This window comes from Phyllostomus hastatus, unplaced genomic scaffold (genome assembly GCF_019186645.2).
Source record: "Phyllostomus hastatus isolate PE091 unplaced genomic scaffold, TTU_PhHast_1.1 phas_contig_308, whole genome shotgun sequence".
Taxonomy (NCBI): Eukaryota; Metazoa; Chordata; class Mammalia; order Chiroptera; family Phyllostomidae; genus Phyllostomus; species Phyllostomus hastatus.
In genome coordinates, this window is record NW_025333848.1 from 50676 (window position 1) to 76184 (window position 25509).

At 40.0% G+C, this 25509-nt stretch overlaps 1 protein-coding gene across 1 annotated transcript; it reads right to left on the minus strand.

The window, feature by feature from the left end:
- Positions 1-1414: 1414 nt before the first annotated feature.
- LOC123819355 (antigen WC1.1-like) lies at positions 1415-25509 on the minus strand. The gene is made up of 11 exons (XM_045839686.1): positions 25365-25509; positions 24975-25289; positions 23551-23865; positions 16115-16156; positions 15711-16025; positions 15415-15447; positions 14690-14827; positions 14186-14281; positions 13865-13915; positions 2811-2957; positions 1415-1545 (listed from the first exon to the last, which is right to left on the minus strand). The coding sequence occupies exons 1-11, from the start codon at positions 25507-25509 to the stop codon at positions 1427-1429; spliced, it is 1716 nt and encodes a 571-aa protein (XP_045695642.1). The 3' UTR covers positions 1415-1426.

Here is a 25509-nt window from a genome sequence, read left to right on the forward strand (position 1 = left end):
ATGAGAGAGAAAAAGACAAAGAATGTAGAGACAAAAAGATCATTTTAGAGAGAAGAAACACATATAAAACACAGTTTCAACAGAACCCGATGGTTTAGGAAATGCTCAGCAGTTCAGTATTGCTTGTTCCTAAAACAACTGTAAGGAACTAGCTAATGATGCTAAAGAGAGAGAGTTCCAAATGTGGAGAGCTTCATAGGATATGGGTTTTGAGTTTTCTAATGTAGTGTGCTGTTTCCCAAATTTTGATTTTTAGGTAGCACATGGGAAGTTTTTGAAAAGTAAATGTACGTATAGTTTGTGAAGTTCAGAAAAATTTCTATTATTTTATAGATATTTTTGATAATAATATATATTCTACTATTGAACAAAATATTTATCTTTTTAAGATAGTAAATGTAAAGAAGATCTTGGTTATATAGTTATACAGTTAAAATGCACGTAGGGGAATATTCATTATGCTGGCATGCAAATAACTTAATTTTGGAAACTTAGTATAGCTGGTTATAGAGTAGTAGTGCTTTTTAGGCAAGAAAATTACATCTTTTTGGCTTGCCTGTCCTTCTTCTCTCCTCTCTTTCTTTTGATGATGATCAAGTAATATATAATAATCCTTTGGGATACAAAGAGATGAAAATAAATAGAGCCACTTAAAAAGCTCTTGTAATCAGGGAGGTTAGAATTGTTTGGTGTCTGCACAAATACAGTGAGAGAAGAGAATGAAAAAGAGATAGAGTTAAAAAAAAGAGAGAAAATGATAGGTTTATGAACACAGACTGTATCTTGTGAAAAGACACAGTTTGTTGGAAATGGTGGAGATTTAGGATGTTAGGATATAACTAGACCATAAAAAAGGCAGTTAGAGTAAAAGATATTGCTGTGTAGTAGTAGATGTATGTCATTAATATTTTATAAAATCTGAGCTAAATGAGAAGGGCTGCCACCATTTCCCTTCTACCTACCAACCTTCACTTTGAACCTCTCTTTTAGGATTTAGAGAGAGGTGAAATATTTTGAAATGCTCAGTTATGTGTTTCTGAGTTTATCTTCCTAAGAGTAAACACCCAGTTCAGGGCCAGTTTTCTGAGTTTTACGGTGGTCAAGGAAGGTGTGACCTTCTCTGATCCTAAAGGAAGGTGAGAGTGTCATCTGAGGGGAGGTGATAACACTGACTGTTCAACTGAGACTTCACTTGAGGAAAGAAGAATGTTTCTAGATTAAATTTTCCATGATGAGATGGGTGAAAATACCTAAATACTTAAAGAATAGCATTTATCTATGAAGCTCAGAGTATTTATTATGAATAATTTCCTTTCATCATAGGTACAGGTAAAACTCTGCAGTAAGGAAGAAGACAGGACCCTCATTTATTGAAAAACAATGTTACAGAGGATTCTTTGAAGAGTTACTTGCTCCAAGAATGGTGCTACCTGGTGCTAAGCTCAACATCATCATACCCAAGGTCTTCTTGTCTCAGGACCAAACAGGACCCTTTCTCTTCCATGCTAGTGTTGACAGCTTCACTAGGAGACTGGAGAGAGATGCCTGAAACAGTAAGGAGAATTCTGATGTCAGTGGTGACAAAAAGACAAGACAGAATCCTTTGGAGGAAGGAGACTAGTACAAAGTGGCTACCAAATATCTGTGAGGGCTCAGAGTTTCTGTGAAAGGCTAGATAGAGCTCCTTTAGACTGATTCTGCTTCTCTGTGTAGTATTGTCTTGATCTCCACAGTTTGGAAGGAGGTGGATGAATAATGACAAGGAGAGGAAAAAAGACATGAATGCTCTTTTCCACACCAGTGACCTGATTTCTTAATAAATGGAGGCAGGAGATGTTCTTTCTAGAGCACCTCAGGTGACCTTGCCTCAACACCTCAGTACAGACCAAATCTGCCTAAAAGCTTCATGAGAACATCCTGGGTCCTCTGTCAGATGCTGAAAGGGAGCAGCTCAGTCAGATACCCCTGCTGCCCAGGGCCACATGCTCACATATAAACAGAAAGCCTAGTCCTAGGGAATGAAGGTTTCTGTCAATTGAAATGTTGAGAGAAAATTGTATCTTAGTTTCCTTTCAGGGCTGAGATGTTATGACTCTAATTTAAGCCACTGCATATTCTGAGTTAATAGTGGGCAATGCAAACTTAAAATATTTGGTTACATGGTTCTCCCAAAACAAATTTTAATAGTTCATAAATTTAATTTACATTCATATTGAAAAACTTTCCAGATTCCTTTTCACAATCTGAAGGAGACACCATAATTATTGTCAGAACATATATTTCAGCTTGAGTATAAAATGGGAACAAAGTCTTTGCAACTCATAGAGATGTTTACATCAGTTGATGGTGGACGTGCACACAATATGTTTCTCCTCCCAGAGAAGATGAAATGGCTACACTATACTGTGATAAAGAAGAAAAAAGCAAACAAAATATAACCAAAGATGTTGAAATTAAGAACAATCTAACAATAGCCAGAAGGGAGGACAGGAATAGTGGGGAGAAGGGTTTTCAGGAACTACTATACAGGACACATGGACAAAACCAAAGGTGAGGGTGGAAGCAAGGGAGGGCGGTGGGTTTGGCTGGGGAGGAAGGGATGGTGGGAGGAAAATGCAGACACCTGTAATAGAACAACAAAAAAGTAATTAAAAAAAAAGAAGAGATGAAATGGTTACAATATACTGGGATAAAGGAGAGCTCATCTTAACTAAGTATCCAAATAAAGAAAACCTAACTGTCAATCGGCCCATACTCATCTTCTCCATCACAAGGAAATGAGGCTACTGGAGACCAAGCTGTCCACTCACCTCTTTGAGAACAGCAGACATCACCTCCCTCTTTTGGGAAAAAACAATTCTCCCTCATGTCAGGGGAAGAAAGAATTTCAGGAACAGGTAACTCTTCAACATCATCATAACTGTTTCTTATGGCATTGACATGTTGTACTGGGGGCTCTGAAAACAGACAAGGATGTAGGTGAAATATCAAAATATGATTGGACAAGGTGATGCTCTAAGTCTCTTCTAATGCAGAGATTCTAATAGCTAATAAATATAGATACCATATTCCATGATTGTCTCAAAGGTATGTATTTGATCTCAATATTCTCAGACATTATTTAAATATTCTAAGTATTCCAATATGTCAAGGTCAATAATATTTTTTAACATAGGCTCTTATACCATAAAAGATTAACAGAAGTTATTTTGATAGGATATTCAGGTACTATTTTCAAGCATATGGTACAGAGTTGTAACATGTAATATGCACATATCAGTGAATAATGAAAGAACAAATTTGGACCAAGAAAACCCAGGCTGTCCATGTCACCTCTGAAGCTGTAGGAGATACAGAACTTGCAGGGTGAGGGAAGCCAGGATATAGACCACTAAGGGGCAGAAAATCCCACCAGTCCCTGTCACAGGAGCTCTGGATTTTAATCCCCTCTAGAGCTCGGTTGACCTCAGAATTTATTTTCCAGGAACTCTTCTGGCCCTGCTTCCTCCCAAAAGCTGTTCTTTGTTATTATCTGGAGAAGATCCAGGAGAACATTCTTCTCTTAAATCCCTTATAAATAAGAGCTTCTGGTAGTTGATAAGTATAGGCACCAAACATTCCAATGTATTTCAGGGTTTATTAAAATAATTTTTTGTATCAATATACACATAATCCACTAAATGATCCAAATAGCATACTATCTCAGGATCCAAACATACTTCCCAATGTTCTCTCTTGATACAGAATTTTTAAGGTTATCAGTCTTAGGTGTTTTAATAAATGGCCTTTGAATCTGTAATAATAGATGCATGTTTATAACTGAGTAGAAGTAGCTGTGGATACAGAGAACTCAGCCTGATCTTTTCTTTCTGTGGTCACAGAGTGGACAGACAGAAGAAAATTGTAAACTGGAGAGAAGGGATCCTTTCTGTCCTAATCATAGGAGGAATTCTCAGAGATATTCTTTTTTTTCATCCCCATCTTCCAAGGGAAGACCAGTCTCTACTATCTGGGGCAGAGTCAGAGTCTCCATTCCCCTCCTTGTCCCCTGTATAATAAAGCATCTTAGTCACTGAGTCATCAGACAGGTTTCCTGATAGGGAGAAAAACATTACAGAGGAATGGAAAAACTTTTCCTGTAGTAGGAGATGCAATGTCATTGTTCAAAAAGAAACTTGAGACTTCAGACTTGTAGAGAGAGGGCTTTCAGCCCTTGGGTTAGGAGGAGGCTGATTGTGTGAGGTTGAATTGGTGGTTGGTTCTGTGCTTGCTGAAGATAACCCAAGGCCAACTCATGAACAGAGGGGAAGGTATGGAACCCACCTGAGCTGTCTGACAAGTCCTCCTTCTCTGGTTTTACAGAGTAATCAGTCTCCTGGTACATGACCTCATCGGGAGCATCTTTGACAGCAGATAAAGCAGAGGAAAGTGACACAAGTGTAGAGACTGCCCTGCAGATGTTCACTTTACCAAGAGACAAAGCCTTCAGTGTTCTCCTATGCTCATCCTTGGAAAACCTCCTGCGGACTACCACGTCCCCTTACTTAGCCCTTTGCCCATTTGGGACAGACTTCAGTTTCCCAACCCTGCTTTTGATCCTACACTGAATTCTGTGGGCACTATTCACATAGGAGGTCATAATTTTTTTAAGGACTCAAAAATTATTGAGCAGTTTTACATTCAACTCAGGAAAAAGGATTAAATTCCTTCAAATTTTGGTCTTTTGAAGAGAAAGTAGAGTTTTTCCAGATAATGGGATGAAGATCAATACTTCTTCACTTTTCTTGATATCACAACTGACTGGTTCAATACCCTTCTCACTACTTTCCAGATCACTTAGCCTCCCTACATCGCACTATGGGGCTCTGCTGTCTGTCTTTGTAGCTGAATCCCCAGGATGGTAAGGGCCAGAAAAGAAGAGACCCCAGTATGCTACAGAGGATCTCAGTAAGGAGGAGATACCAGAGATGAGCTGATCTGACTTGGTGCCAGAGGAGAGAAGAGGGTAATGCATGTAATTTTAGAGAGAGTCATAAGTCCAGGAGAACCTCCCCCAGCTTTTTTAAATCATTGTTCAAGTACAGTTTCCTCCCTTTTACTCCCAATCCAGCCCACCCACCCAATGCTCCACACTTCCCTCCCATTACCACCCTCCCCCTAGTTTTTGCCCATGTGTCCTTTAAATTTGTTCCTGTAAACCCTATCCATTCTCCGCTGAAATTCCCTCTTCTCTCCCCTGTGGTCATTGTCAGCCTGTCCTCTATTTCACTGTCTTTGGTTACATTTTGCTTGTTTCTTTGTTTTGTTGTTTAGGTTCCTGTTAAAGGTAAGATCATATGGTATTTGTCTTTCACTGCCTGGCTTATTTCGCTTAGCATAATGCTTTCCAGCTCCATCCATGCTGCTGCAAAGGGTAGGAGCTCCTTCTTTCTTTCTGCTGCATAGAATTCCATTGTGTAAATGTAACATAGTTTTTTGATCCATTCATTTAATGATGGGCATCTAGGTTGCTTCCAGCACCTAGCTATTGTAAATTGTGCTGCTATGAACATTGGGGTGCATAGGTTCTTTTGGATTGGTGTTTTAGTGTTCTTAGGATATAGTCCCAGCAGTGGAATTGCTAGAACCTCCCTTTTTCCTGGTCATCTCCTGAGTCCTCAAGACCATGAAATCACCATTCAGATATAGTGGGTCTGCCTGAACCCCAAGATGTGATCAACCCAGGTCTGGCCCTGAGCTTTGTCAACCCAAACTAAACCTGGTTTTAAGGGATTTTTATAAAATGTTAGCCTGTAAAGCTTTGGAGAATCACAGCTGCCACAACTTTGTAGAATTATAAATTCCTGATCAATAGGTCTTTCCTATACTGACATGATTAATTTTGCCAGAAATATGTTAATTCCATTGCTCAGGCCTCTAAATACATGGGTGTCCTTTCTATCACAGATTAGGCAGTAGTCTCTCCTGCAGCCAGAGCACAGAACAGCAGGTTAATTGAGGAAGTGCTTTTGGGTACAAAGTAATTTCTCCTTCAGTCATAGCTCAAAATCCTGACCTCTAACTCACCAGAGCACCTCACTCCAGCATCTCCCTTGTGCTGGCAATTTCTCTGCTTCCAGGGCTCTGGAACACAGGCCCACAGGAAAGATTCCCTGACCCTACACTGAACCTCATCCAGCCAGATGTGCCCATTTCCTGGGGCTCCTGCAGGGCTTCCAGGGCAGAGCCATAGCCCAGCTGCTGACACACCACCTCAGCCTCTGCCAGACTCCTGGAGTCATCACACACTGTGCCCCAGGAGCCACTGTGCCAAACCTCCACTCGCTCTGAGCATTCAGTGTCTCCATCCCTGAGTTGGAGTTTGTCTCTGTCTGACAAGGTGGCAACACCTTCTTACCACCCCTGGTGGGAGAGAAGGAGCTCTGGAAGCCCACAGGGGAGGTGGGAAGGGCTGATGTACCTGTGCAGGGGGCAGCAGTGGGACAGCTCTTGAATCTCATTCCTGCAGAAGCAGACAATGAGGAAGCACTGGATCAGGGACAGCTGGGTGTGGTCTTGCCTCACAACAAGATTATTTAGGGTCCTTGGCTCAGTCCAATGACAAGTAAAAACACAGGCCTCATAATTAATCTAATGGTCTGAGTTACTGAGACATTCACTGGATCCTAGCCTCTATCACCAGTATAAACTACTTTATCTGTTTACTTTTTTATCACTCTCTACATTCCACTACAAATAGAAACACAGACACTCACACATACACACCCCTGAATGAAAGCTCCCTAGAGTAAGGACCTTGCATATCTTATTCACCTCTGTGTTTCTGCTATTAAGACAATGTGTGGCACATCGTACACATTCATTCAACAAGTATATATTGAGAATCTCCTATAAATACTATGTATAAGTGCTTGACAAATATTTATTGAATAAATTAATAGATAAATAAAATCCAGTGAAATATTATTCTTTTATATTCTCGTACCTCAGTAAGAATGTAAAGGAAATACAAATCAGTGATAGTGCTTTGTGGTTAAAAACAGTGTATATTAAAACAATTGTTTCATAAGCACAGAATTAATTTATATTCAATATACACATATAATTTGTAGTGGAATATTATAAAATTGTTTCTAAACTACTCATCTGTTATTCAGTATGATATGTGGGCAAGCAAAAATTACAATAGTAAGAGGAAACTGTTAAAAAAGGTAATACACAGAATAGAACAAGTAGAATTCAGAGAAAGATAGGTGAACAATATTGAGCTATTAATAGAAATGTCTGCATGAAAATGCAGTAATAAAAATTACATTGAGAGGACACAGAGATAACAAATAAAAGGGTAGAAATACAACAAGGATATATACATAAACACAAAACAGAAGTGTGCATGACACTTACAAAATATCAAAATCTGTATATCTTTTCTACATAATTCTATCCAACCTCTACCCTATGCAGAGAACGTCTCAGAGAATGATGACAGGAATTCTCTGTGGGCTGGTTGCTCACTTTCAGGGTCAGAGACTCCACTACCTCCCAATTCATGATGTAGGAAAAAATATAGTCAGGAAAAAATATAGTCAGTATAAGGTCTAACATACAAGGTAGGCAAAAGTTGGTTTACAGTTGGGAGTATGTGAGTTTATTCTTTTAAAAAATGAATTATTTTATGATTTATTCATTATTTTACCAATTAATTATTTTATTATTTATTTCTTATTAATTATTTTATGATTATAGCTATAAATCTGCTTTTTCCCACCCCTGTATCTTTGGCTTTCAACAGGGAAAGACAAAGAGATGAGGAGAGGCAAGGAAAGGAACAGGCCCTGCCTACGAAATATCTATTATCATATTCTCCCCAGCAGTGAATGTCAGGCAACTCCCAGTGTATTGTTCAAGGTCTACCTCAATGGGGTGTGTACATTTGTGTTCATGTGTGAGAGAGGGAGAGAGAGTGAGATTGAGAAAGAAGGTAAAATACATTCACCAGTATATAGAGATTATTTGCAAATAGTGTACTACAAAATTCTGTGTAGACTGGAAAAATTGAAGTCAATTTTACTAATAACAAATAGGCAAATAGTTGTACAAACTTTAGTACTAGTCTGTTATGAATAAGATGTTTGCTGTTGTTTTACAGATGATTTACCTGGAGGGATACCCATAATATATGAAGTGATGAAAGCCAATATAAGGATGATGTGTGTGATATAATTTCAATATTGTGAAAACAAATATCAGTACAACCAAATAAACCCACTTATGGGTATTTATATTGCGCTCTTCCCATCCCACACCATCCTTACATGTTTACTGCAGCAGAACCAAAAGAAAGAAAAGCTAGGAGGAGAGGGTCAGGCACACCAAACAATGTATTTCTTCTGCCAAAAAAACACTACTGATTTATTGCTAGCTATACAAAAGTTTCCAATATTTAGTTATTTGTATACCAGCATAACACATATTTCCATACTAGCATTCTAACTGTATAGCTATATAACAAAGATTTTCTTTACATTTACTATCTTTAAAAGATAGTTAAACATTTTGTTTAAAACTAGAATATACAAGGTCTGCCTGGGAAAATGTCCAATCATTGTTAATATAATGAGAACAGTTTGTGCGACAAAATGTAACCTGGCAGCCAAGGAGAGTGGACTGGAATGCATGTGCATGAATAATGACAACTTCACTGTACTAGTCAGTGGGGGTGACTAGTACACCCCCACATTGAGTGAGCAAGTGTACAGTGTGGGTGTCACATTCAAAATGACTGAGGCAGTAGAGTAATGAGTCTGCATCAGATTGTGTATTAAGCTTGAACATACCTCCATGGAAACTATTCAGATTATTCAGAAGGCTGTAGCTATGGGCAACTGAATATTGGAGGCTTCATCATGACAATGCACCCACTCACGCATCATGTCTCATGCAGCTTTTTGGTGAAACATCAACTCACACAAGTGACTCAGCTCCCCTACAGCTCAGATTTGGTGCCCTGTAGCTCTTGGCTTTTCCCAAAACTAAAATCATCTTTGAAAGAGAAGAGATTCCAGACCTTCGATGAGATTTAGGAAAATAGACAGGGCAGCTGTTGGCAATTGGGAGAACTGTGTGAGGTCCCAAGGTGCCTACTTTGAAGGGGACTAAGGCAACATTGTCCAAAGTACAATGTTTCTTGTATCTTATTCAATCAGTGTCTGTTTTCCATATTACATAGTTGAATACTTACTGGACAGACCTCATATATTACTACTAAAAATATCTATAGTAGAAATTTTTCTGAACTTCACAAACTATATTTACATTTATTTTTCTAAAACTGCCCATATATTACCTGAAATCAAAATTTGGGAAACAGTACACTACATTAGAAAGCTCAAAACCCATAACTTATGAAGCTCCCCACATTGGAACTCTCTTTCTTTCTTTATTTTTTATTTTTTATTTTGGAACTCTCTCTTTAGAATCAGTAGCTACTTCCTTACAGTTGTTTTAGGAACAAGCAATACTGAACTGCTCAGCATTTCCTAAACCATTGAGCTCTGTTGAAACTGTGTTTTATATGTGTTTCTTCTCTCTAAAATGATCTTTTTCACTCTACATTCTTTGTCTTTTTCTCTTTCATCTCTCCCCATTTTAAATAAATTGTCATTTTTTACTCATTTCAGTTCAATAAGTGGAACCGGGTTAGTGTAATCATCAAATATTTAATGAGATAAAGTCCTGCTGGAGAATGTTTCCATATTCTGAGTAAAATTTGCATTTCCTAGAATATATTTCTTTGTTATCACTACCACTTTTAATAGGTTCATGTCTTGAGTGAATGTTATCTGACTCTTGTTATCACAATTCCTTTTTCGACAAATAGTAAATCTAGGGTTGATTCTGTCCCTGTGTGTCACATTCAAACACAATGGACAAGCAGAACAACTTCACTCTAGCTAATCATCAATAACCTTTTAGAATTTCTGGCTGTGTTCAATCACCAAATGAGCACCATGACAAATTCAATAATTGATGATCCCAGTTTTTTTGCACATCACTTTCATCTTTTTGTATATGCTGCCAGAAAAGTTTGACTGGATCTCTATAAGTGGTAATAATTGCTTGGACACAATCTGAGTTTTAATCTTGCAATAATTATTTTAACTAAACTATATTAAATAAATTTCTCAGTTAAAGAAGACTCAGCTCCCATTGAGAGGAAATAAGATTGAAAGAGAAGTAAGGTCTTTTTACTAAGTAAGAATCAGACTCTAAATAACAGCATAAAGCAAAAAAAAAAAAACCATGTCTTTGAGATGCTGAAGATCCTCTTGCTCTAAAGAGAGTCTGAGAGAAAGACTTTGCACCAACCTTTGGATGAGGACTACTTTCTGTTACTATCTCCTCTGAAATAATGTATATCAACCCATTAATCCCACTGTCAGCTCTGGGCCAGAGTCAGGTAGATGGATCTGGAACAGTTGGGGAACATAGTTTTTCTGTTTAGATATAAACCCAGGAATATGATTTATAAATCCAAATCAATATCCAAATTAGAGCAAAGGATATAAAGTGAAGATCTGTAGGGTAACATTGTTGCACTTCCACCCTCCATCCATCAAGAAAAGAATCATACAGAGATAAATGCTTAGCACCTTTCACAACAGGCTGTGAAGATTATGTGATGTGACCAGAGTAAAAAGAGCAAAGAGACTACAGAGAAATAAGCATGTTAAGTGGAGAGTTAATTTTGGTTTCTGAATCACTACAAAGGTGGTGGTTATTTTTGGGTGTTCAAAAGTTAAGATAAAAAGCTCACATCCATTGAAAAATGTAAAAGATTGTGTAAATAACATAGGAAAACTACTCATCACCATGGAATCAGTAAGTGATGGAAGGAACAAGCAAAGATGTAAAAAAAGGACTATGTATACTTGTAGATCTAAATAACAGGGAAGTTTATTATTACACTTTACTACCAAGCAATCTCCTCTATTATTAAGGACAAAGTATGAGTTTATGCTTACTTGGAAGTAGTAAAAATTAAACTTGAAAAATTGTACAAAATAGTATAAAAGCCTAACATGACCAAAATCAAGATATAGAACTAGTCAATCACCACAAAAGAACATGCTACCTCTTTGTTACCTTTATGCTACCTCTTTGTATTCACGTTCACTTTGCACCCCACCTCACCCCTCTCCTTATCACCTTGTTATGGCAATTGTTATTCTATTCTCCATCTATATAGTTTTGCCATTTTCTAATTTATATAAATAGAATGATATAACCTTTGGATGTAACATTCTGCAACTTTTTTCACTAAGCATAATATTCTTTAAACCCATTTGGGTTGTTGTATGTATCAGTAGTCCATTCCTTTTTATTGCAGAAATGTATTCCATTGTGAGGATGTATCACAGTTTGTTCAAGCATGGACCTGTTGAAGACATTTGGACTGGTTCCAATATTTTGTTATTACAAATAAAACTGCTTAGAACATTTGTATACAGGCTTTGCATGAACATAAATTTTTATACTCTGGGTTAAATGTTCAAGAATGTAATGACTGCATCATATGGTAAGTGCATGTTTAGTTTGAAGACAGTGCCAAAGTGGGTTTATGCCCACCAGCAATGTATGAGAGAATCAGTTTCTCTGCATCTTCATCAATATTTGTTATGATCACTATTGTTCATTTTAGCTACTCTGATGGATGTGCAGTAATCAACCTATGCCTTTTAATTGGACTATTTGGTCCCTTTCCATCTAACATAATTATAAAATGGTCAGGTTTAGCACTACCATTTTGCTCTCTATTTTCTATTTACTCACTCTCTCTTTTGATCATCTCTTCCTGCCTCCTTTTTAGTTAAGTGAACATATGTAATATTCTGGTTTGATTCCTCTACTGGCTTTTTAGCTATATAACTTTACATCAATTTTCAGTGGTTTCTTTAGAAATTAGAACATGCACCATTATTTTATTACAGTCTCATTAGATAAAATGCTGTACTACATCAAGTAAAGTATAAGAACTTTGCAACAACATGTTTTGATTACTCCCATGCTTAGTGCTACTGCTGTCATATGTATTTTATGGATTTTGATGACTATACTATATTTTTAAATATGTAAAACTAATAGACAAAAGTTCCTGATTCTTCTGTCTATATTCCTTCTGGATCTTCTCTGTCTAGGTCTCCTATTTTTTGCCTTCTTTCCCACTTAGATGCAGGTTTGTGGGAGAGTGCTAATTTGTCCTTCATCAACTTCCAATAAAGAGAGATGAATTGATATAATTTGCTTACAGTGATTTATAATTAGACAAGAAATGACAATGTCCTGAAGAATTAAGAGGAAGCGGTGGAGAAGAAAGTCTGAATTTAAAAGGATTTGATAACTGCCCTAGCTGGTGAGGCTCAGTTAGTTTGGCATCATTGTACAAAATGAAAGGTCATGGGTTTGATTCCTGGTCAGGACATATGCCTGTGTTGCGAGTATAGGCACTGGTTGGGGCTTGTGCAAGAGGTCCATTTACACAATGAAATACTATGCAACATTAAAAAAGAAGGAATTCTACCTTTTGCTACAATATTGATGGACCTGGAGACTATTATGCTAAGTGAAATAAGCTAGTCAATGACAGACAAATACCATGTGATCTCACTTCTAAACAGAATCTAATCAAAAGTAGAAACTAATGTGCAAAGTAGAGGCAGAGGCATAGAAAGCATGCCTCAGACTGACAGTTGTAAGAGAGGAGGGAGGAGAAGGGGACTGGTTGAAAGAAGCTGAGGGGACTAGTCAAGGAACACATATGAATGACCCATGGACATGGACAATGGGGTGGGGATTGACTGTGGGAAGGAGCGGTGGGCTGGGTGGAGAAGGGCAAAGTGGGAGAATTGGGACAACTATAATAACATAAGCAATAAAACATTTAAAAGAAAAAAGGATGAAGTTATGGAAAACAGCTACCAAAACTACAGAGTGCTTCTTCACTCTCCAGAATCTGAAAGCATTAGAGGATTGCACACGGTCTAAGTGATGCTATCAAACATATGAGGTCATCCACATTAGAATCTATAAGAAGAATGGGCTTTAAGAAGTTCAAGTTCTCCTTGTTTAGGCCAGAGACAAAATATGACAGGGATCTACTAATCCCACCTACCTGTCTGAAAATCTCTCACCCCATTTTTCTTTGAGGGCACTTTCCACTCACCTATCTGAGAGGCAGAAGGAGACTTTGACACTTGTGCCACTTCTGCATTTTTGTAACCCTAGCTAAATCCATCAGTCCTCTGGGCTGGAGCTTCGATGGGCAGACAAGGGGATCAGATAAAACCATAGTAAATGGGTTGGTTTAGTTAAACCTTTGTGACCCAGAGATCCTGATGGATGCTAAACAGGGGCACCATACACCCCCATGCTTTAACAGGTCTTTCCAAGGTCATGTGTTTCATTTCTGTGTGACAATAAACTGGAAAATGATCCAAATATCCCATTATTTCTTGATTAAAAATCTACATTTTTCAAAGGAACTCGTACACCGAGGATCATTACTAAAATATTTTATCAGGTTATACTTTCCAGATGTTATTTTTAGAAATAATTTGTGCTCTTGTGACTGAATGAGGGTGGTTGTGGACACTGAGAGCCTAACCCCATAATGGGGCATTGCGGAGCTGCCAGAGAAGAGGAAGACTGGAGCCCAGTAAGACAAAGGAACCCTCTCATCTCAGTCAAAGGGAGGCTATTTCCCCTGGCTCTCATCTCTGGGGGAAATTCCCTTGCCCCCAGTGCCTAGCCAGGAGAGATCCACCTCTCCTACCTAGAACAGATTTATAGTGACTACTCTACTCACCATCCTCGGTGTAATATGGCAGTTTTGTTACTGAGTCATCTGACAGGAGCTCTAAAGTGAAGAAAAACATCATAAAATCAAACAGAACAATCCTTCCTGCATCCAGAGGCTGCAAAGTAAGGCTGAGAATAAATGTTGGGTTAGCATGGCTGTTGTGGTATCAAGGGAAGGCTAGGAGGTCACAGGGGCTGTGAACAGGCCCCTCTTGCCTCTGTGAGCCTGGGGTATATGTGGGGTATGCAGATGCTGAGAAGACCTGACTCAGAGCCAGTGGATGGCTGAGAAGTAGAGGTCCCAGGAGGGCAAGGCAGGGACACTCACCTGGGCTGCTCAGAAAATCCTCTTTCTTCGGTGTTACAAGATAATCAATCTCCTCATATACAGCCTGGTCAAGAGCATCTTCAAAGCTGGATAAGGCTGAGCAAACCACCAGCAGGTCAGAGATTTCCCCTTGACACAGTGATGAATCAATAGGCTGATCCTTCATTGTCTCCTCTGCTCACAAGTGGAAAAACCCTGACAGTTTCCAGACCCCACCCCCGCTGCCCCGAGCACCATGTCTGCACCTTCTTCCATTGTCTAATCTGTATCCAAAGCTCAGCTCCTACTTTTTCATTTCACATATAAAGCCATGATTATGAGAGCTAACAGCCCACTCTCAAAAACATCTGAATATTCAGCCCTTAGAGGCTAATGAGGGGCAGATGGATTTTGCAAACTAATGAGGTAAGAACAGATACCTTGTCCAGTTTTCCCCTTGGTACTCCTGCCCCATTTCCTCCCTGCAAACACTTTCCATGTTATCTGGTACCCCCTGCAGCCCACCTTTGCCCCCTGCTCTCTGTTTGTGCAACTGAATCACCAGGATGATGAGGACCATGAAGAGAAGGGCCCCCAGGATGAGGCAAAGGATCCCAGGCAGGGAGAAGATGCCAGGGACAGAACTTGAGCCAGATCTGGTCCCTAAAAAAAAACAAAGCCAAAAAGATTTGGAGAAGGACATATGTATAGGGAATCTCACACCAACATTTCCAGAGAGCTCAGGACAGTGATGTCCAGCTTCCAACATAATGGGATTGACTGTGACCCTGGAGAGCACTCTACCAGCTAATGTCCTAAGATAAATTCAACTCTTCTCCAGTGTGGTGTGTGGAGTGCTGGGGTTTATCAGGAAGCCCTAAAACTACAACCATCTCTGAGGGTCATGGCACAGCTTCAGCCCCTTCTCTTGGGCATCACCAGACTGGAACATCAAACAATCTTAGCATAGGTATCACCTGCCGAGGAGCAAGGCTCATGGGCAGGTAAAGAAAAACTGAGATTCTGCAACACAAGAACCAGCACCTATGGCCTGAGTGCGTGAGAAACTTCTGACACAGTGAACCAAGGAAGGGGAAGTTTGTCCAAGGAAACCACCCTGATAACTCCCCACAACCCGATTGCTCCTCAGGATCTTTTCTTTTCTGAGTTGGCTAATTCTCTCAGAGATTCTACAGAACATGTTCCAAAATTTGAACATGGTCTTACACCCATGGATGGTGGCACTGTACCTGCTGTAGTGGTTGGCAATGTTGATCTTTTACCTAGAAAGAAAAACAGGAGTTGGGAGCACAGGAATTTGCCAGAATGCAGGGTAACCCAGTTTCCCCACCTGAGCCCTGAAATCTCCCTTTGATTAGCACAATATCACTATTTAGTCTTCCCGGCTCCCCTTTTTCCCAATCCAGGCCTACAGCCTCTAGATACTTCCTTAATACCAACTGCTCTTCTTACCCCAGCCCAGCCCATTGCCCCACCCCAGCTCCAGCTCAACCAGAGCCTACCTAACGCACTCTCCACCACTCACCAGAGCACCTCACTCCAGCGTCCTCTTCGTGCTTGCAGTCGCTCTGCCCCCAGGGCTGTGCAGCACAGGCCCACAGGGAGGACTCCCTGCCCCTGCAGTGCACCTCATCCAGCCAGATGTGCCCTTTTCCTGGGCCAAATGTCGCCTCCTGTAGGGCTTCCAGGGCAGAGCCACAGCCCAGCTGCTGACACACCACCTCGGCCTCTGCCAGGCTCCAGGAGTCATCACACACTGTGCCCCAGGAGCCACTGTGCCAAACCTCCACTCGTCCTGAGCATTCAGTGTCTCCATCCTTGAGTTGGAGCTTGTCTCTGTCTGACAAGGTGGCAGCACCTTCTTATCACCCCTGATGGGAGAGAAGGAACCCTGGGAGCCCATAGGGGAGGTGGGAGGGGCTGATGTACCTGTGCAGGGGGCAGCAGTGGGACAGCTCTTGGGTCTCATTCCTATAGAAGCAAACAATGGAGACACTGGATCAGGGACAGCTGGGCGTGGTCTTGCCCCACAACAAGATTATTTAGGGTTCTTGGCTCAGTCCAATGACAAGTAAAAACACAGGCCTCATAATTAATCTAAAGGTCTGAGTTACTGAGACATTCACTGGATCCTAGCCTTTATTATGAACAGAAATTACTTTATCTGTGTGCTTGTTTATCACTTTCCACATTCCACAACAAATACAAATAAAACCACACACATACATACCCATGAATGAAAGTGTCCCTAAATAAGGGCCTTGCATATCTTTTTACTTCTGTGTTTCTGCTATTAAGACAATGTGTGGCACATTGTACATATTTATTCAACAAGTATACACTGAGAACCTTCTATAAATGCTATGTATAAGAACTTGACAAACATTTATGGAATGCATGAGTCAATGAATAAAATCCAGTGAAATATAATTCTTTTCAATCTTGCTGATCAGCAAGATAATAAAAGAAATGGAAATTAACATTAATGATATGTGGTAATAAATAGTGAATGTTAAAAACAAATAAGTCTAGAATCACAGAAGTGATTTGTATTCAATATTGCACTTATACTTTTTAAAGGGAAATTATACAACAAATTGTAAACTTTGCTTATAATTTTTTGAGAGTGAAAAATGGACAAGCCAAAAAGATAACTATAGGGTCAGGACACTTTTTTTTAAGGACTAGAGCAAGTAGAATTAGAGAAAGATAGATCACTCGCTAGTTAGTAAGACAGAAGTGTCTCTATAAGACTCAAATAAAAGTAATAAAAAAAACTACATTAAGAAGACACAGAAGTTTAAAACAAAACACATATAAGAATTGAAATCAAAGAAAATAGACACAAATTCAGAACAACACAAGAAAACAGAAGTAGCCCTGGCTGGCGTAGCTCAGTGGATTGAGCGCGGGCTGCAAACCAAAGTGTCGCAGGTTCGATTCCCAGTCAGGGTACACGCCTGGGTTGCAGGCCATGACCCCCAGCAACCACACATTGGTGTTTCTCTCTCCCTCTCTTTCTCTATCTCCCTCCCTTCCCTCTCTAAAAATAAATGAATAAAATCTTAAAAAAAACAGAAGTATACACAGTACTTGTCATAAAATGTCAGAGATGATCTTACCTTTCTCTCTCATCCTATCAAACTTCCTGTCCTATGCAGAGAACGTCTCTGAAAATAATGGCAGGACCTCTCTTGGGTAGTTGTGACTTCAGGATTGAAAACCTCACTACCTTTTATTTATTGTGTTTGGTGAAAATTACCATTAATGTAAGGTCTTATAGTTTAATGTTTCTTCAGTCTTTCATGAGAGTAAGAACATAAAGATGAAGAAAGAGAGGCAAGGAAGGGAGTGAGGCGCTGCCTATAAAATATGTATTTCTCACTGCTGTGGATTTCAGGCAACTCCCATCATGTTGTCCAAAGTATACCTGAACGGGGTGTAGTGTGGTGGAGGGGTGGGGACAAACCAAGAGACAGGAAAAAGTGTTGAGGGAAGAGAAAACACTGTGAAAATGTGAAAGAAGGAAGGTAGAGATGGAAAGAAGAGAAAGAAGGAAAGAGGGAGAAGAGAAGGAGGAGAAAGAAAGAGAAGCAAAGCAACTGTTACCTTTATTCAGACTTCAAATAGAATGAGACTTGTAGGCTTTTGGAGTGTCTATGTGGTTTGGCTTAAGAATCAAGTTCTTCCTGAGACACCAATCCAAAAGAACCTATGCACCCCAATGTTCATAGCAGCACAATTTATAATAGCCAAGTGTTGGAAGCAACCTAGGTTCCCATCATTAAATGAATGGATCAAAAAACTATGGTACATTTACACAATGGAATTCTATGCAGCAGATAGAAAGAAGGAGCTCCTATCCTTTGCCACAGCATGGATGGAACTGGAAAGCATTATGCTAAGCAAAATAAGCCAGGCAGTGAAAGACAAATACCATATGATCTCACCTTTAACAGGAACCTAAACAACAAAACAAACAAACAAGCAAAATATAACCCAAGACACTGAAATAGAGAACAGGTTGATATTGACCACAGGGGAGGGGGAGGGAATTTCAGGGGGAAAGGGGAAGGGTTTACAGGAACAAATATAAAGAACATATGGACAAAAACTAGGGGTGCAGGTGGAAATGGGAGGGAGGTGAGGAGGGCTAGGGAAGTGGGCTGAAATGGGAGTAAAAGGCAGAAAACGGTACTTGAACAACAATTAAAATAAAAAAAAACACAATCACCCCCCAAACAAAAAACAAACAAACAAGCAAACAAAACAGAATCAAATTCTTGAAAAATCTCAGCATCTTCTATCTAGTTATGAAGAAGACCATTGAAAACAATTAATCTGAGAAAGTAATTTGACCATATCTAAGATTTGTGTGTGTGTGCATACCTCCTTATCCTTTGATCTAATAATATAAATATTAGGAGTGATCCTATAGCAATAAACTCACTAGTTTGTAAAGATACACACTATGATAATATCTATCAGAAGATTATTTGTATAGGGAAAAATTGAAAATAATTGGACTACCAATAAATAAGCAAATGGTTACATGAATTGCAGTACCAACTTCTCGTGAATAAATAGTTCCCATTATTTAAATGAGTTACCTCTACCTGGAGGACAATGTGGTGACTGAGGGAGAGATGTGGTTAGGGTGGACTAGGGTATAAGAAGGATAAATGGTAATGGAACAACTACCAAAAATAAATAATTAAAAATCCAATTTAACAATAAAATGTATGCTTGAATCTCAACTTTGTAAAAACCAATAATAAAACACCATTCACATAAATTCTTTTCTGGGCATGAATTTGGATATGCCTTACTGAAAATGGATGAATTTAGAAAATGGTCCTTACTAGTCCATTAATCCTGTTTATATCAGGAGGATATGAATGAACAAGGAGTCATAGGATACAATTCTCCTTTTACATTTTATGTCTTTCCTGCTTACGGTAAGTAAGCATTGTTTTTGTGATTTAAGTGAAAGAGAAAGGAATTGGCCTTTTTCTAATCTTAAAACAAACTAGTGGGAAGAACACAAATTCCCTAGTGCCAAGCCTGGTACAAGCCCAGCAGGAAAAAGTGCAGCTGATTCAGTGAAGGAACAGAGACAAGCAAAAGGGGATATAAGGAAAGGCTGGCAGGCCAATCTGCTTGCCTCCAGTGTTCTTTTATGTATAACAGTGTTCATTCCCTGGGGGACCATCAGAGTGGCAAGAGTCTCTTATGATACTTGTGCTTACAATAAACCAAAACCTGCCTCCTGGTAACCTCCATCCATCTTGTCAGGGCCCTGCCACTGGAGGAGCTCAGGGTGAGTCCCCTCCCTCTTCCATGGGAAGTCCTCCAGAGTGTGAGGCCAACAACCAGGCTACATATACTCTGGCATTTCTGCTAATTAACCTAATTACAGACTCCCTGTGATGTGGTTTCCAGCTGTGTTTGCAAATGGCACATGTGCACCTAGACAGTGAAATGTGCTAGCATCACTTCTAAAGGCACTTCATCCTACTATGGGATGAAGGGTCCAATAGGACCCAGAAAATACTGCATTTGGAAGCCAGGTTAAAAAAAAAAGTTTCAAGGAAAAGGGAATACTTGTATGTGTTAAATACTACTGAGACACTAAGTAAATGAGAACTGAAGTGCGCCCATTAAATTCATTGTATATCATTGATTGTAATAACTAGACCTTTTTTAGGAGTGTAGTATTGGACAGAGGGTGGAAACCAGAAATAAAAATATCAAAGAATAAGGTGATGGGGAAAAGGCACACAACACTTTTGAGAAACTGTAAAAGGCAAAAAGTTGGAAGTAAGGTGCTGGAATGTTGTATCCAATGCTGGAAATAATTTTCTTTTAATTACAAAGGTGATTAATATGTTGATGATGATGAAAATAGAAAGAACAAAAGGTTAAGCATATATCTGAATAGAGAGCCAACAGAATTTGCTGTTATACTGGAATAGAGGGGAAGGGAAGTGAAAGAAATAAAGATTCACTCCTATCTATTGAGCTTAAGTAATGGTAGTGACATTAACTGAAATGAGAAATAATAGTAGGGAGGAAAAATTTAGGTACAGAGATTGAGCAGGTAGAATAAAACATCCTGCTTTGTGATAGCTAAGTGAGGGGAAGTAGGAGGTGAAGGGTTGAGCAAACAAAAAAAAGGACACATGGACATGGACAACAGTATGGTGATTGATGGGGGAATGGGGGTATAAAGGGACTAAATGATGATGCAAAAATTGCAATAAAGATTAAATGAAAAAAGTCCTGTTTTGGAATAAATTTGAATGGCCCATTAATATTCAGTGGAGATATCAGGTAGCAACAAAAAATGAGTTTGGAGTGAATGGCAAAGAACAGCTGTGGAGTTTGCTGTTAGTATATAGAAGTCATTTAGGACATGGGCCTTAGGAAAGGAGTCCAGGTAACAAAGAGGAAAGTGTGTGATACAGAGCCCTAAGAGTATCAAAATCTAGAGGCTGAGCACAGGAGTTGCAACTCTGTAAAAATAAGATCAACAATCAATGAGGTAGAATAAGGAGAACAATCAGTGAGATAGAAGAATCATCAGAAGGCAAAAAGAAAAAAAAATTTGAGAAGGAAAGAGAAGTCAACCTGCTGAAAGCTGCTGAAAGGTCAAGAATAATGAGGACAGAAAGGTTTGTTATATTTTATTTTCTTGCTGATTCTGAGTAATGGTGGAGCCTAAAACTTAAACGGATAATGTAGGAATAGTGTGAGATGCACAAGTGTGGATACAGTGAGTGATTAATGACCATACTTTTGAAAACATGGCTGTGGAGCAGAGAAAATAAGGATGGGGTAGCAGGTAGGGAGAGAATCTAGGTTGAGGAAGAATATTGTTTGTTCAGGTATTTTTTATGATGTGAGACAGTTGAGGCCATACCAAGAGACAGGGAGGAGTTGATGGTGCCAAAGAAGAAGGCATAACTGAGGAACTGAAGACTTTGACAAGGTGAGTATGATTAGAATATGTTGCCCAAGAAGAAGAACTGGCCTAAGATAAGGACTAAGGCCACTGATGGTGAAGCCAAGTAGAAAGCCTGTGCACAGATCACAAGTTGGTAGATGTGTTGAAAGGAAGACAAGGAGTTGTTTCTATTCTAATTTGTCAGTGAGGTAAGACGCAAGATTGTGGTCTTGAGAATGGATAGTAGGAATTGGATTTTGCTTATTTTTTTATTGTTGTTCAATTATAGTCATCCCCCTTTTCCCCATTTTGAAGTGTGGGGAGAACACTTCATATGTAAAATATAATTTTAAAGATAGGGCAAGCACACATATTGGAGGAGTACAGTAGAACTTCAGGGCAGTGTGGAATGCTCATTAAAGATTGTGTCCATGAATTCAAAAGTAGACTAGCAATGTGCTGTGTGTTCTTTTCTTGCTTTATTAATCTAGTACAGGCAGAGAGTAGTTAGGTAGTTGACTTTAACCATCCTAATGTGTGTGTCTGTTAAGACTGACAAAGAGGAGGCAAGGGAGTGTAGTTAAAGGAAAATGATTATAATGTTGGATCATATTATCTAATCTGGCTAAGAAAAATGTGAAGACATGAGGAAAGAAGAAATATAAGAAAAATCAATAGTGGAAAGTTGGGCATTTCCACGAGGATGAAAATTATTGGAAGAAGGATCATTAAAGTTTATGAGCCATAAGATAAGAATCAATGACCAGAGAATGGAATAGAGAAGTCAAGATTTCAAGGTGTACAGTTACTGATGGTTGGTAGGGTATGCATAGCCAGAGGTTGGATGGAAGGGAAGGTGCTTAGAAATGAGGAATTTAACAAACTGAGAGGCCAGGATTGTTGCCTTAGTTGCATTTAAGTATGCTGAAGTAACTACTAATGGTTCTAGGAGTAAGACATAGATGGAGAACCTGGTAAGTCTAGTGCTTTAGTCTTTAGTGGACAAGGTGGCAGTGGGGAGACATTGAGCAGAATTTTGGGTAATGATAGCAACAGGCAGAAGTAGTAGGTGGAATTGCCTCCTGATGTTAGTTTCAATGTAATGTGATGTTGAGAGGAAGCACAGAAGAGGAATTGTTGAAAATGGCAACTGAGAGTGAGGAGCATACCTAATCCAAGTCTCAGCACAGGGAAAAGTGTGTTGGAAGAGAAACACACAGCCTCCAATTGATAGGAAAATCAGTGTTTCCAGGAAGAGTCAGGTTTGAGCTGAACATAAAAGTGAAGGGAGTATTGAGGATATAAGGGAATTTGCAGATAATTGGGCTCCAAATTCCAGTGTGCTCTGAGAAATTTTGGAAGAATGGGATGAGAGAGCATAAGAGTACACAATAGTAAAGGAGAAAGTCCCGGAAGATGAACGATCAACCAAGAAGACCAATATACTGAGGGCCTCTTAGAAGAGACAAATTCAAGAAGAAAAATATAGGGAATGAGTCCACTGACCTCCCAGCAGTTCTCCATGATATGGCAGCCAAGAAGTAAAAAAAAAAAAAAATTCTTTTTAACAGCATTGTTCTTGTTGGTACTGCCTAAGGTCTTTGCTTTGCTCTTCATTCCAAGCTAATCCTTTGCTACTCCTGTACCCCTTTCCTTCACCCTGTTTCTGCTCTGGCCATGACTGAATTTTCTCAGAAACCACAAATATTGCATGTCCTATCCCAACGCAATATTTACAATGACCAAAATGATCTGTCTCCTTTCTTCCTTTGAGAAACTCATACTGATTTTGTAAGTCTCCATTCAAATGATTCTTCTTTTGCCCCTATTACATGCTTCCAAGCCCTTTCTCATTTTTCATGACACTTGAAACTTCTGCCTCATGAGTCTTTTCATCATTGGATTATAAATTCTATGAGAGCCATGACTATAATTTTTCTCTCCTCTGTCCTCTTTCCTAAAGTATAAATTTATACCTACGGGTACTCAATTACTATCAACAAACAGGCTGACTTGAGAACTAGTTTAAGTGGTATAGATGCATTTCAAAGTAAAATATCATGAGTTTAAGACATAAACCAATCAGGATTGATTCTCTGCTTGGCCCCTTACTTACATTAAAGTGCTGAGCAAATCTATTAACTACTCCAAATAGTTAGCAATTCCTTAGAAAGTTTGTCAGAGTATTAATGGTGCTCCCACATGATTTTTGCCTATCTTTCTGGTATTTTTCACATAATTTGCCATGAGCACAGGTTTTCTCATTTTTTTCTTTGAAACCAGATTGCAGTAAGTGGATTAAATCATCTTTATCTTAAAGTCACTCATCTTAAAGTCTTCTCTCAGATTTGAAAATATAAATATCACTAACAGCATCCTACAGGGGTGGGATGGATACATAGAAACAGACAGTAAATACTTGCACACGTGATGTAAGCTTCCTCCTTTGGACTGCATGAACTGTATTTCCAAGGGTCAGAAGGGCACTGCCAGAGAGACATATCAGTGTTCCGACACTGGATTCCATCCACCCATCGGGGTCTAGAACCTTCCCTAAAATTAACAGAAGTGTCAAGGATCCCCCAGTCCCCACAGCCAAGGTGTCTGCAGATCGTGGACAAGGTCATGGCTTCCATGGGGCTGTGGCAAATACTGCCCCAGGTCCCATTGTAGAAAACTTCCAGCCACCCTGCACACTCCTGGTCCTTGTTCACCATCCTCAGGGCCAGGAACTCTAAAAGTGAAACGCAGAAACAGGGCTCAGTGAGTGGTCCACTCAAAGCTCTGTATTCTTTTTCTCTCCCAGAGGATGTGAATACTCATCACTGACTCTGCTGAGGAGACACCCACTAAGTGGCAAGACTGATATTTGCATCCCTTTCCCTGACTTCGTCCTTTTGTGTCTGTCTATCTCTACCACAAAGATGTAGTGGAGCATAAACAGAGAGGAACACCAACCTGGGCCCTCTGCAGGGAGAAGAGCCCAATCCTGCTTCCGACAAAACTTCTGACAGAGTATGTGAAAGGGAGTGTGAATAATGGGTGGTAGGTGGAATAAAGGACCCCCAAATATTTCTACATCCTGACCCATGGAACTTGTGAAATGTTCCCTTTTATGGCAAAAGGGACTCTGTAGTTAGTATTAAGATAAGGGCCTTGGGATGGTGAGATTAACCTGAGGTATCATGCATTAAGCAGGTGAGTTCAGTCTAATCACATCCTTAGACCCACTGCCCTTAAAAACAAATAAACTTTCCCGATTCAGTTCAGAGGGAAATGTGGTTAAGAAATAATGGTCAGAGGGAGGCGATGTTGTTTCTCTGAAGAAGGAAATGGAGCATGGAACCCAGAAATAAATGCACACCAGCTTTGGAAAGTAGAAAAACCAGGGAGAGGAAGTCTTTCCCGGAGCCTCCAGAAGGAATGCAGCCCTGTGGACACCTTGGTGTTAACAAGCCCAGTGAGACCCTTGTCACAAAGGACACAATGTATACAACTATAGAAAAATAAATTTGTGTTGTTTTAAACCATGTGGTAATTAATTATAACATCAGTAGGATCTCAAGATTTTGCTACTACCATAAGCAATTGAAGAGTGAGCCCTGTTTTCAATGGAAACTCTGTAAAGAATGGCTTTTATTACTGAGGAGGGAGGACCAGAGGCCCAGCTGCTGCAGGAGGAAAGGAAAGCACCAATTGCTGTAACTGCTAGACAGACAAGTCCTGTGGAAGGGAACTTCCTTCTTCGATGGCCCATTTTCAGCAACACCCATCAGGGCTCAGACTGCCATCCTCGAGGGCACCCACCTCCTCCCCAGCCCAAGGACAATGTGCAGTGCAGACCTGAGCAGATGACCCCTGCGTCCTCCTTGTGTCGGCAATTGTGCTGTCCCCAGCCCCGGGAAGGGCACTTCCACAGGTGGGACTCCCTTCCTGTGCAGTTCACGTCATCCAGCCAGATCTGGTCTGATCCTTCCCCGAAGTGAGCAGAGACTGTGGCATTGAGGGCTTCCCCACAGCCCAGCTGTCTGCACACCACCTGGGCATCGTTCAGGTCCCAGCTGTCATCACAGATGGTGCCCCAGGAGCCCTGGTGAAGGATCTCCACCCTGCCGGCACAGCGACTGCCTGCGTCCACCAGGCGGAGCTGTCTGCTGTCTGAGGAGGGAGAAGCCATGGGATATTAACACAGGGAAAGAGAGGAGGGTTTTCTGGTCCTGTGGGAGCCCTCACCTGAGCAGTTAGCAGCACTGTCTTCTAAGGGTGCAGGGCCTTCTGGGTCAGTCAAGGAGTTGCACTGGGGCAGCACCTGGGTTTGGTTTCCTACAGAAACAATCAGAGGGTTAGCAGGGTTGAAGAGCAGGAACTTTAATTTCAT

Excerpts from the sequence above, each read along its gene's own strand:
- LOC123819355 (XM_045839686.1), bottom strand. The coding sequence starts at position 25,509 with ATGAAATTAAAGTTCCTGCTCTTCAACCCTGCTAACCCTCTGATTGTT. Across the intron at positions 16,157-23,550 it reads AGCTTACATCACGTGTGCAA|GAATGAGACCCAAGAGCTGT; the intron begins GTATTTACTGTC and ends TTGCTTCTATAG. Across the intron at positions 14,282-14,689 it reads ACAGAGAGCAGGGGGCAAAG|CCTTATCCAGCTTTGAAGAT; the intron begins GTGGGCTGCAGG and ends TGGTTTGCTCAG.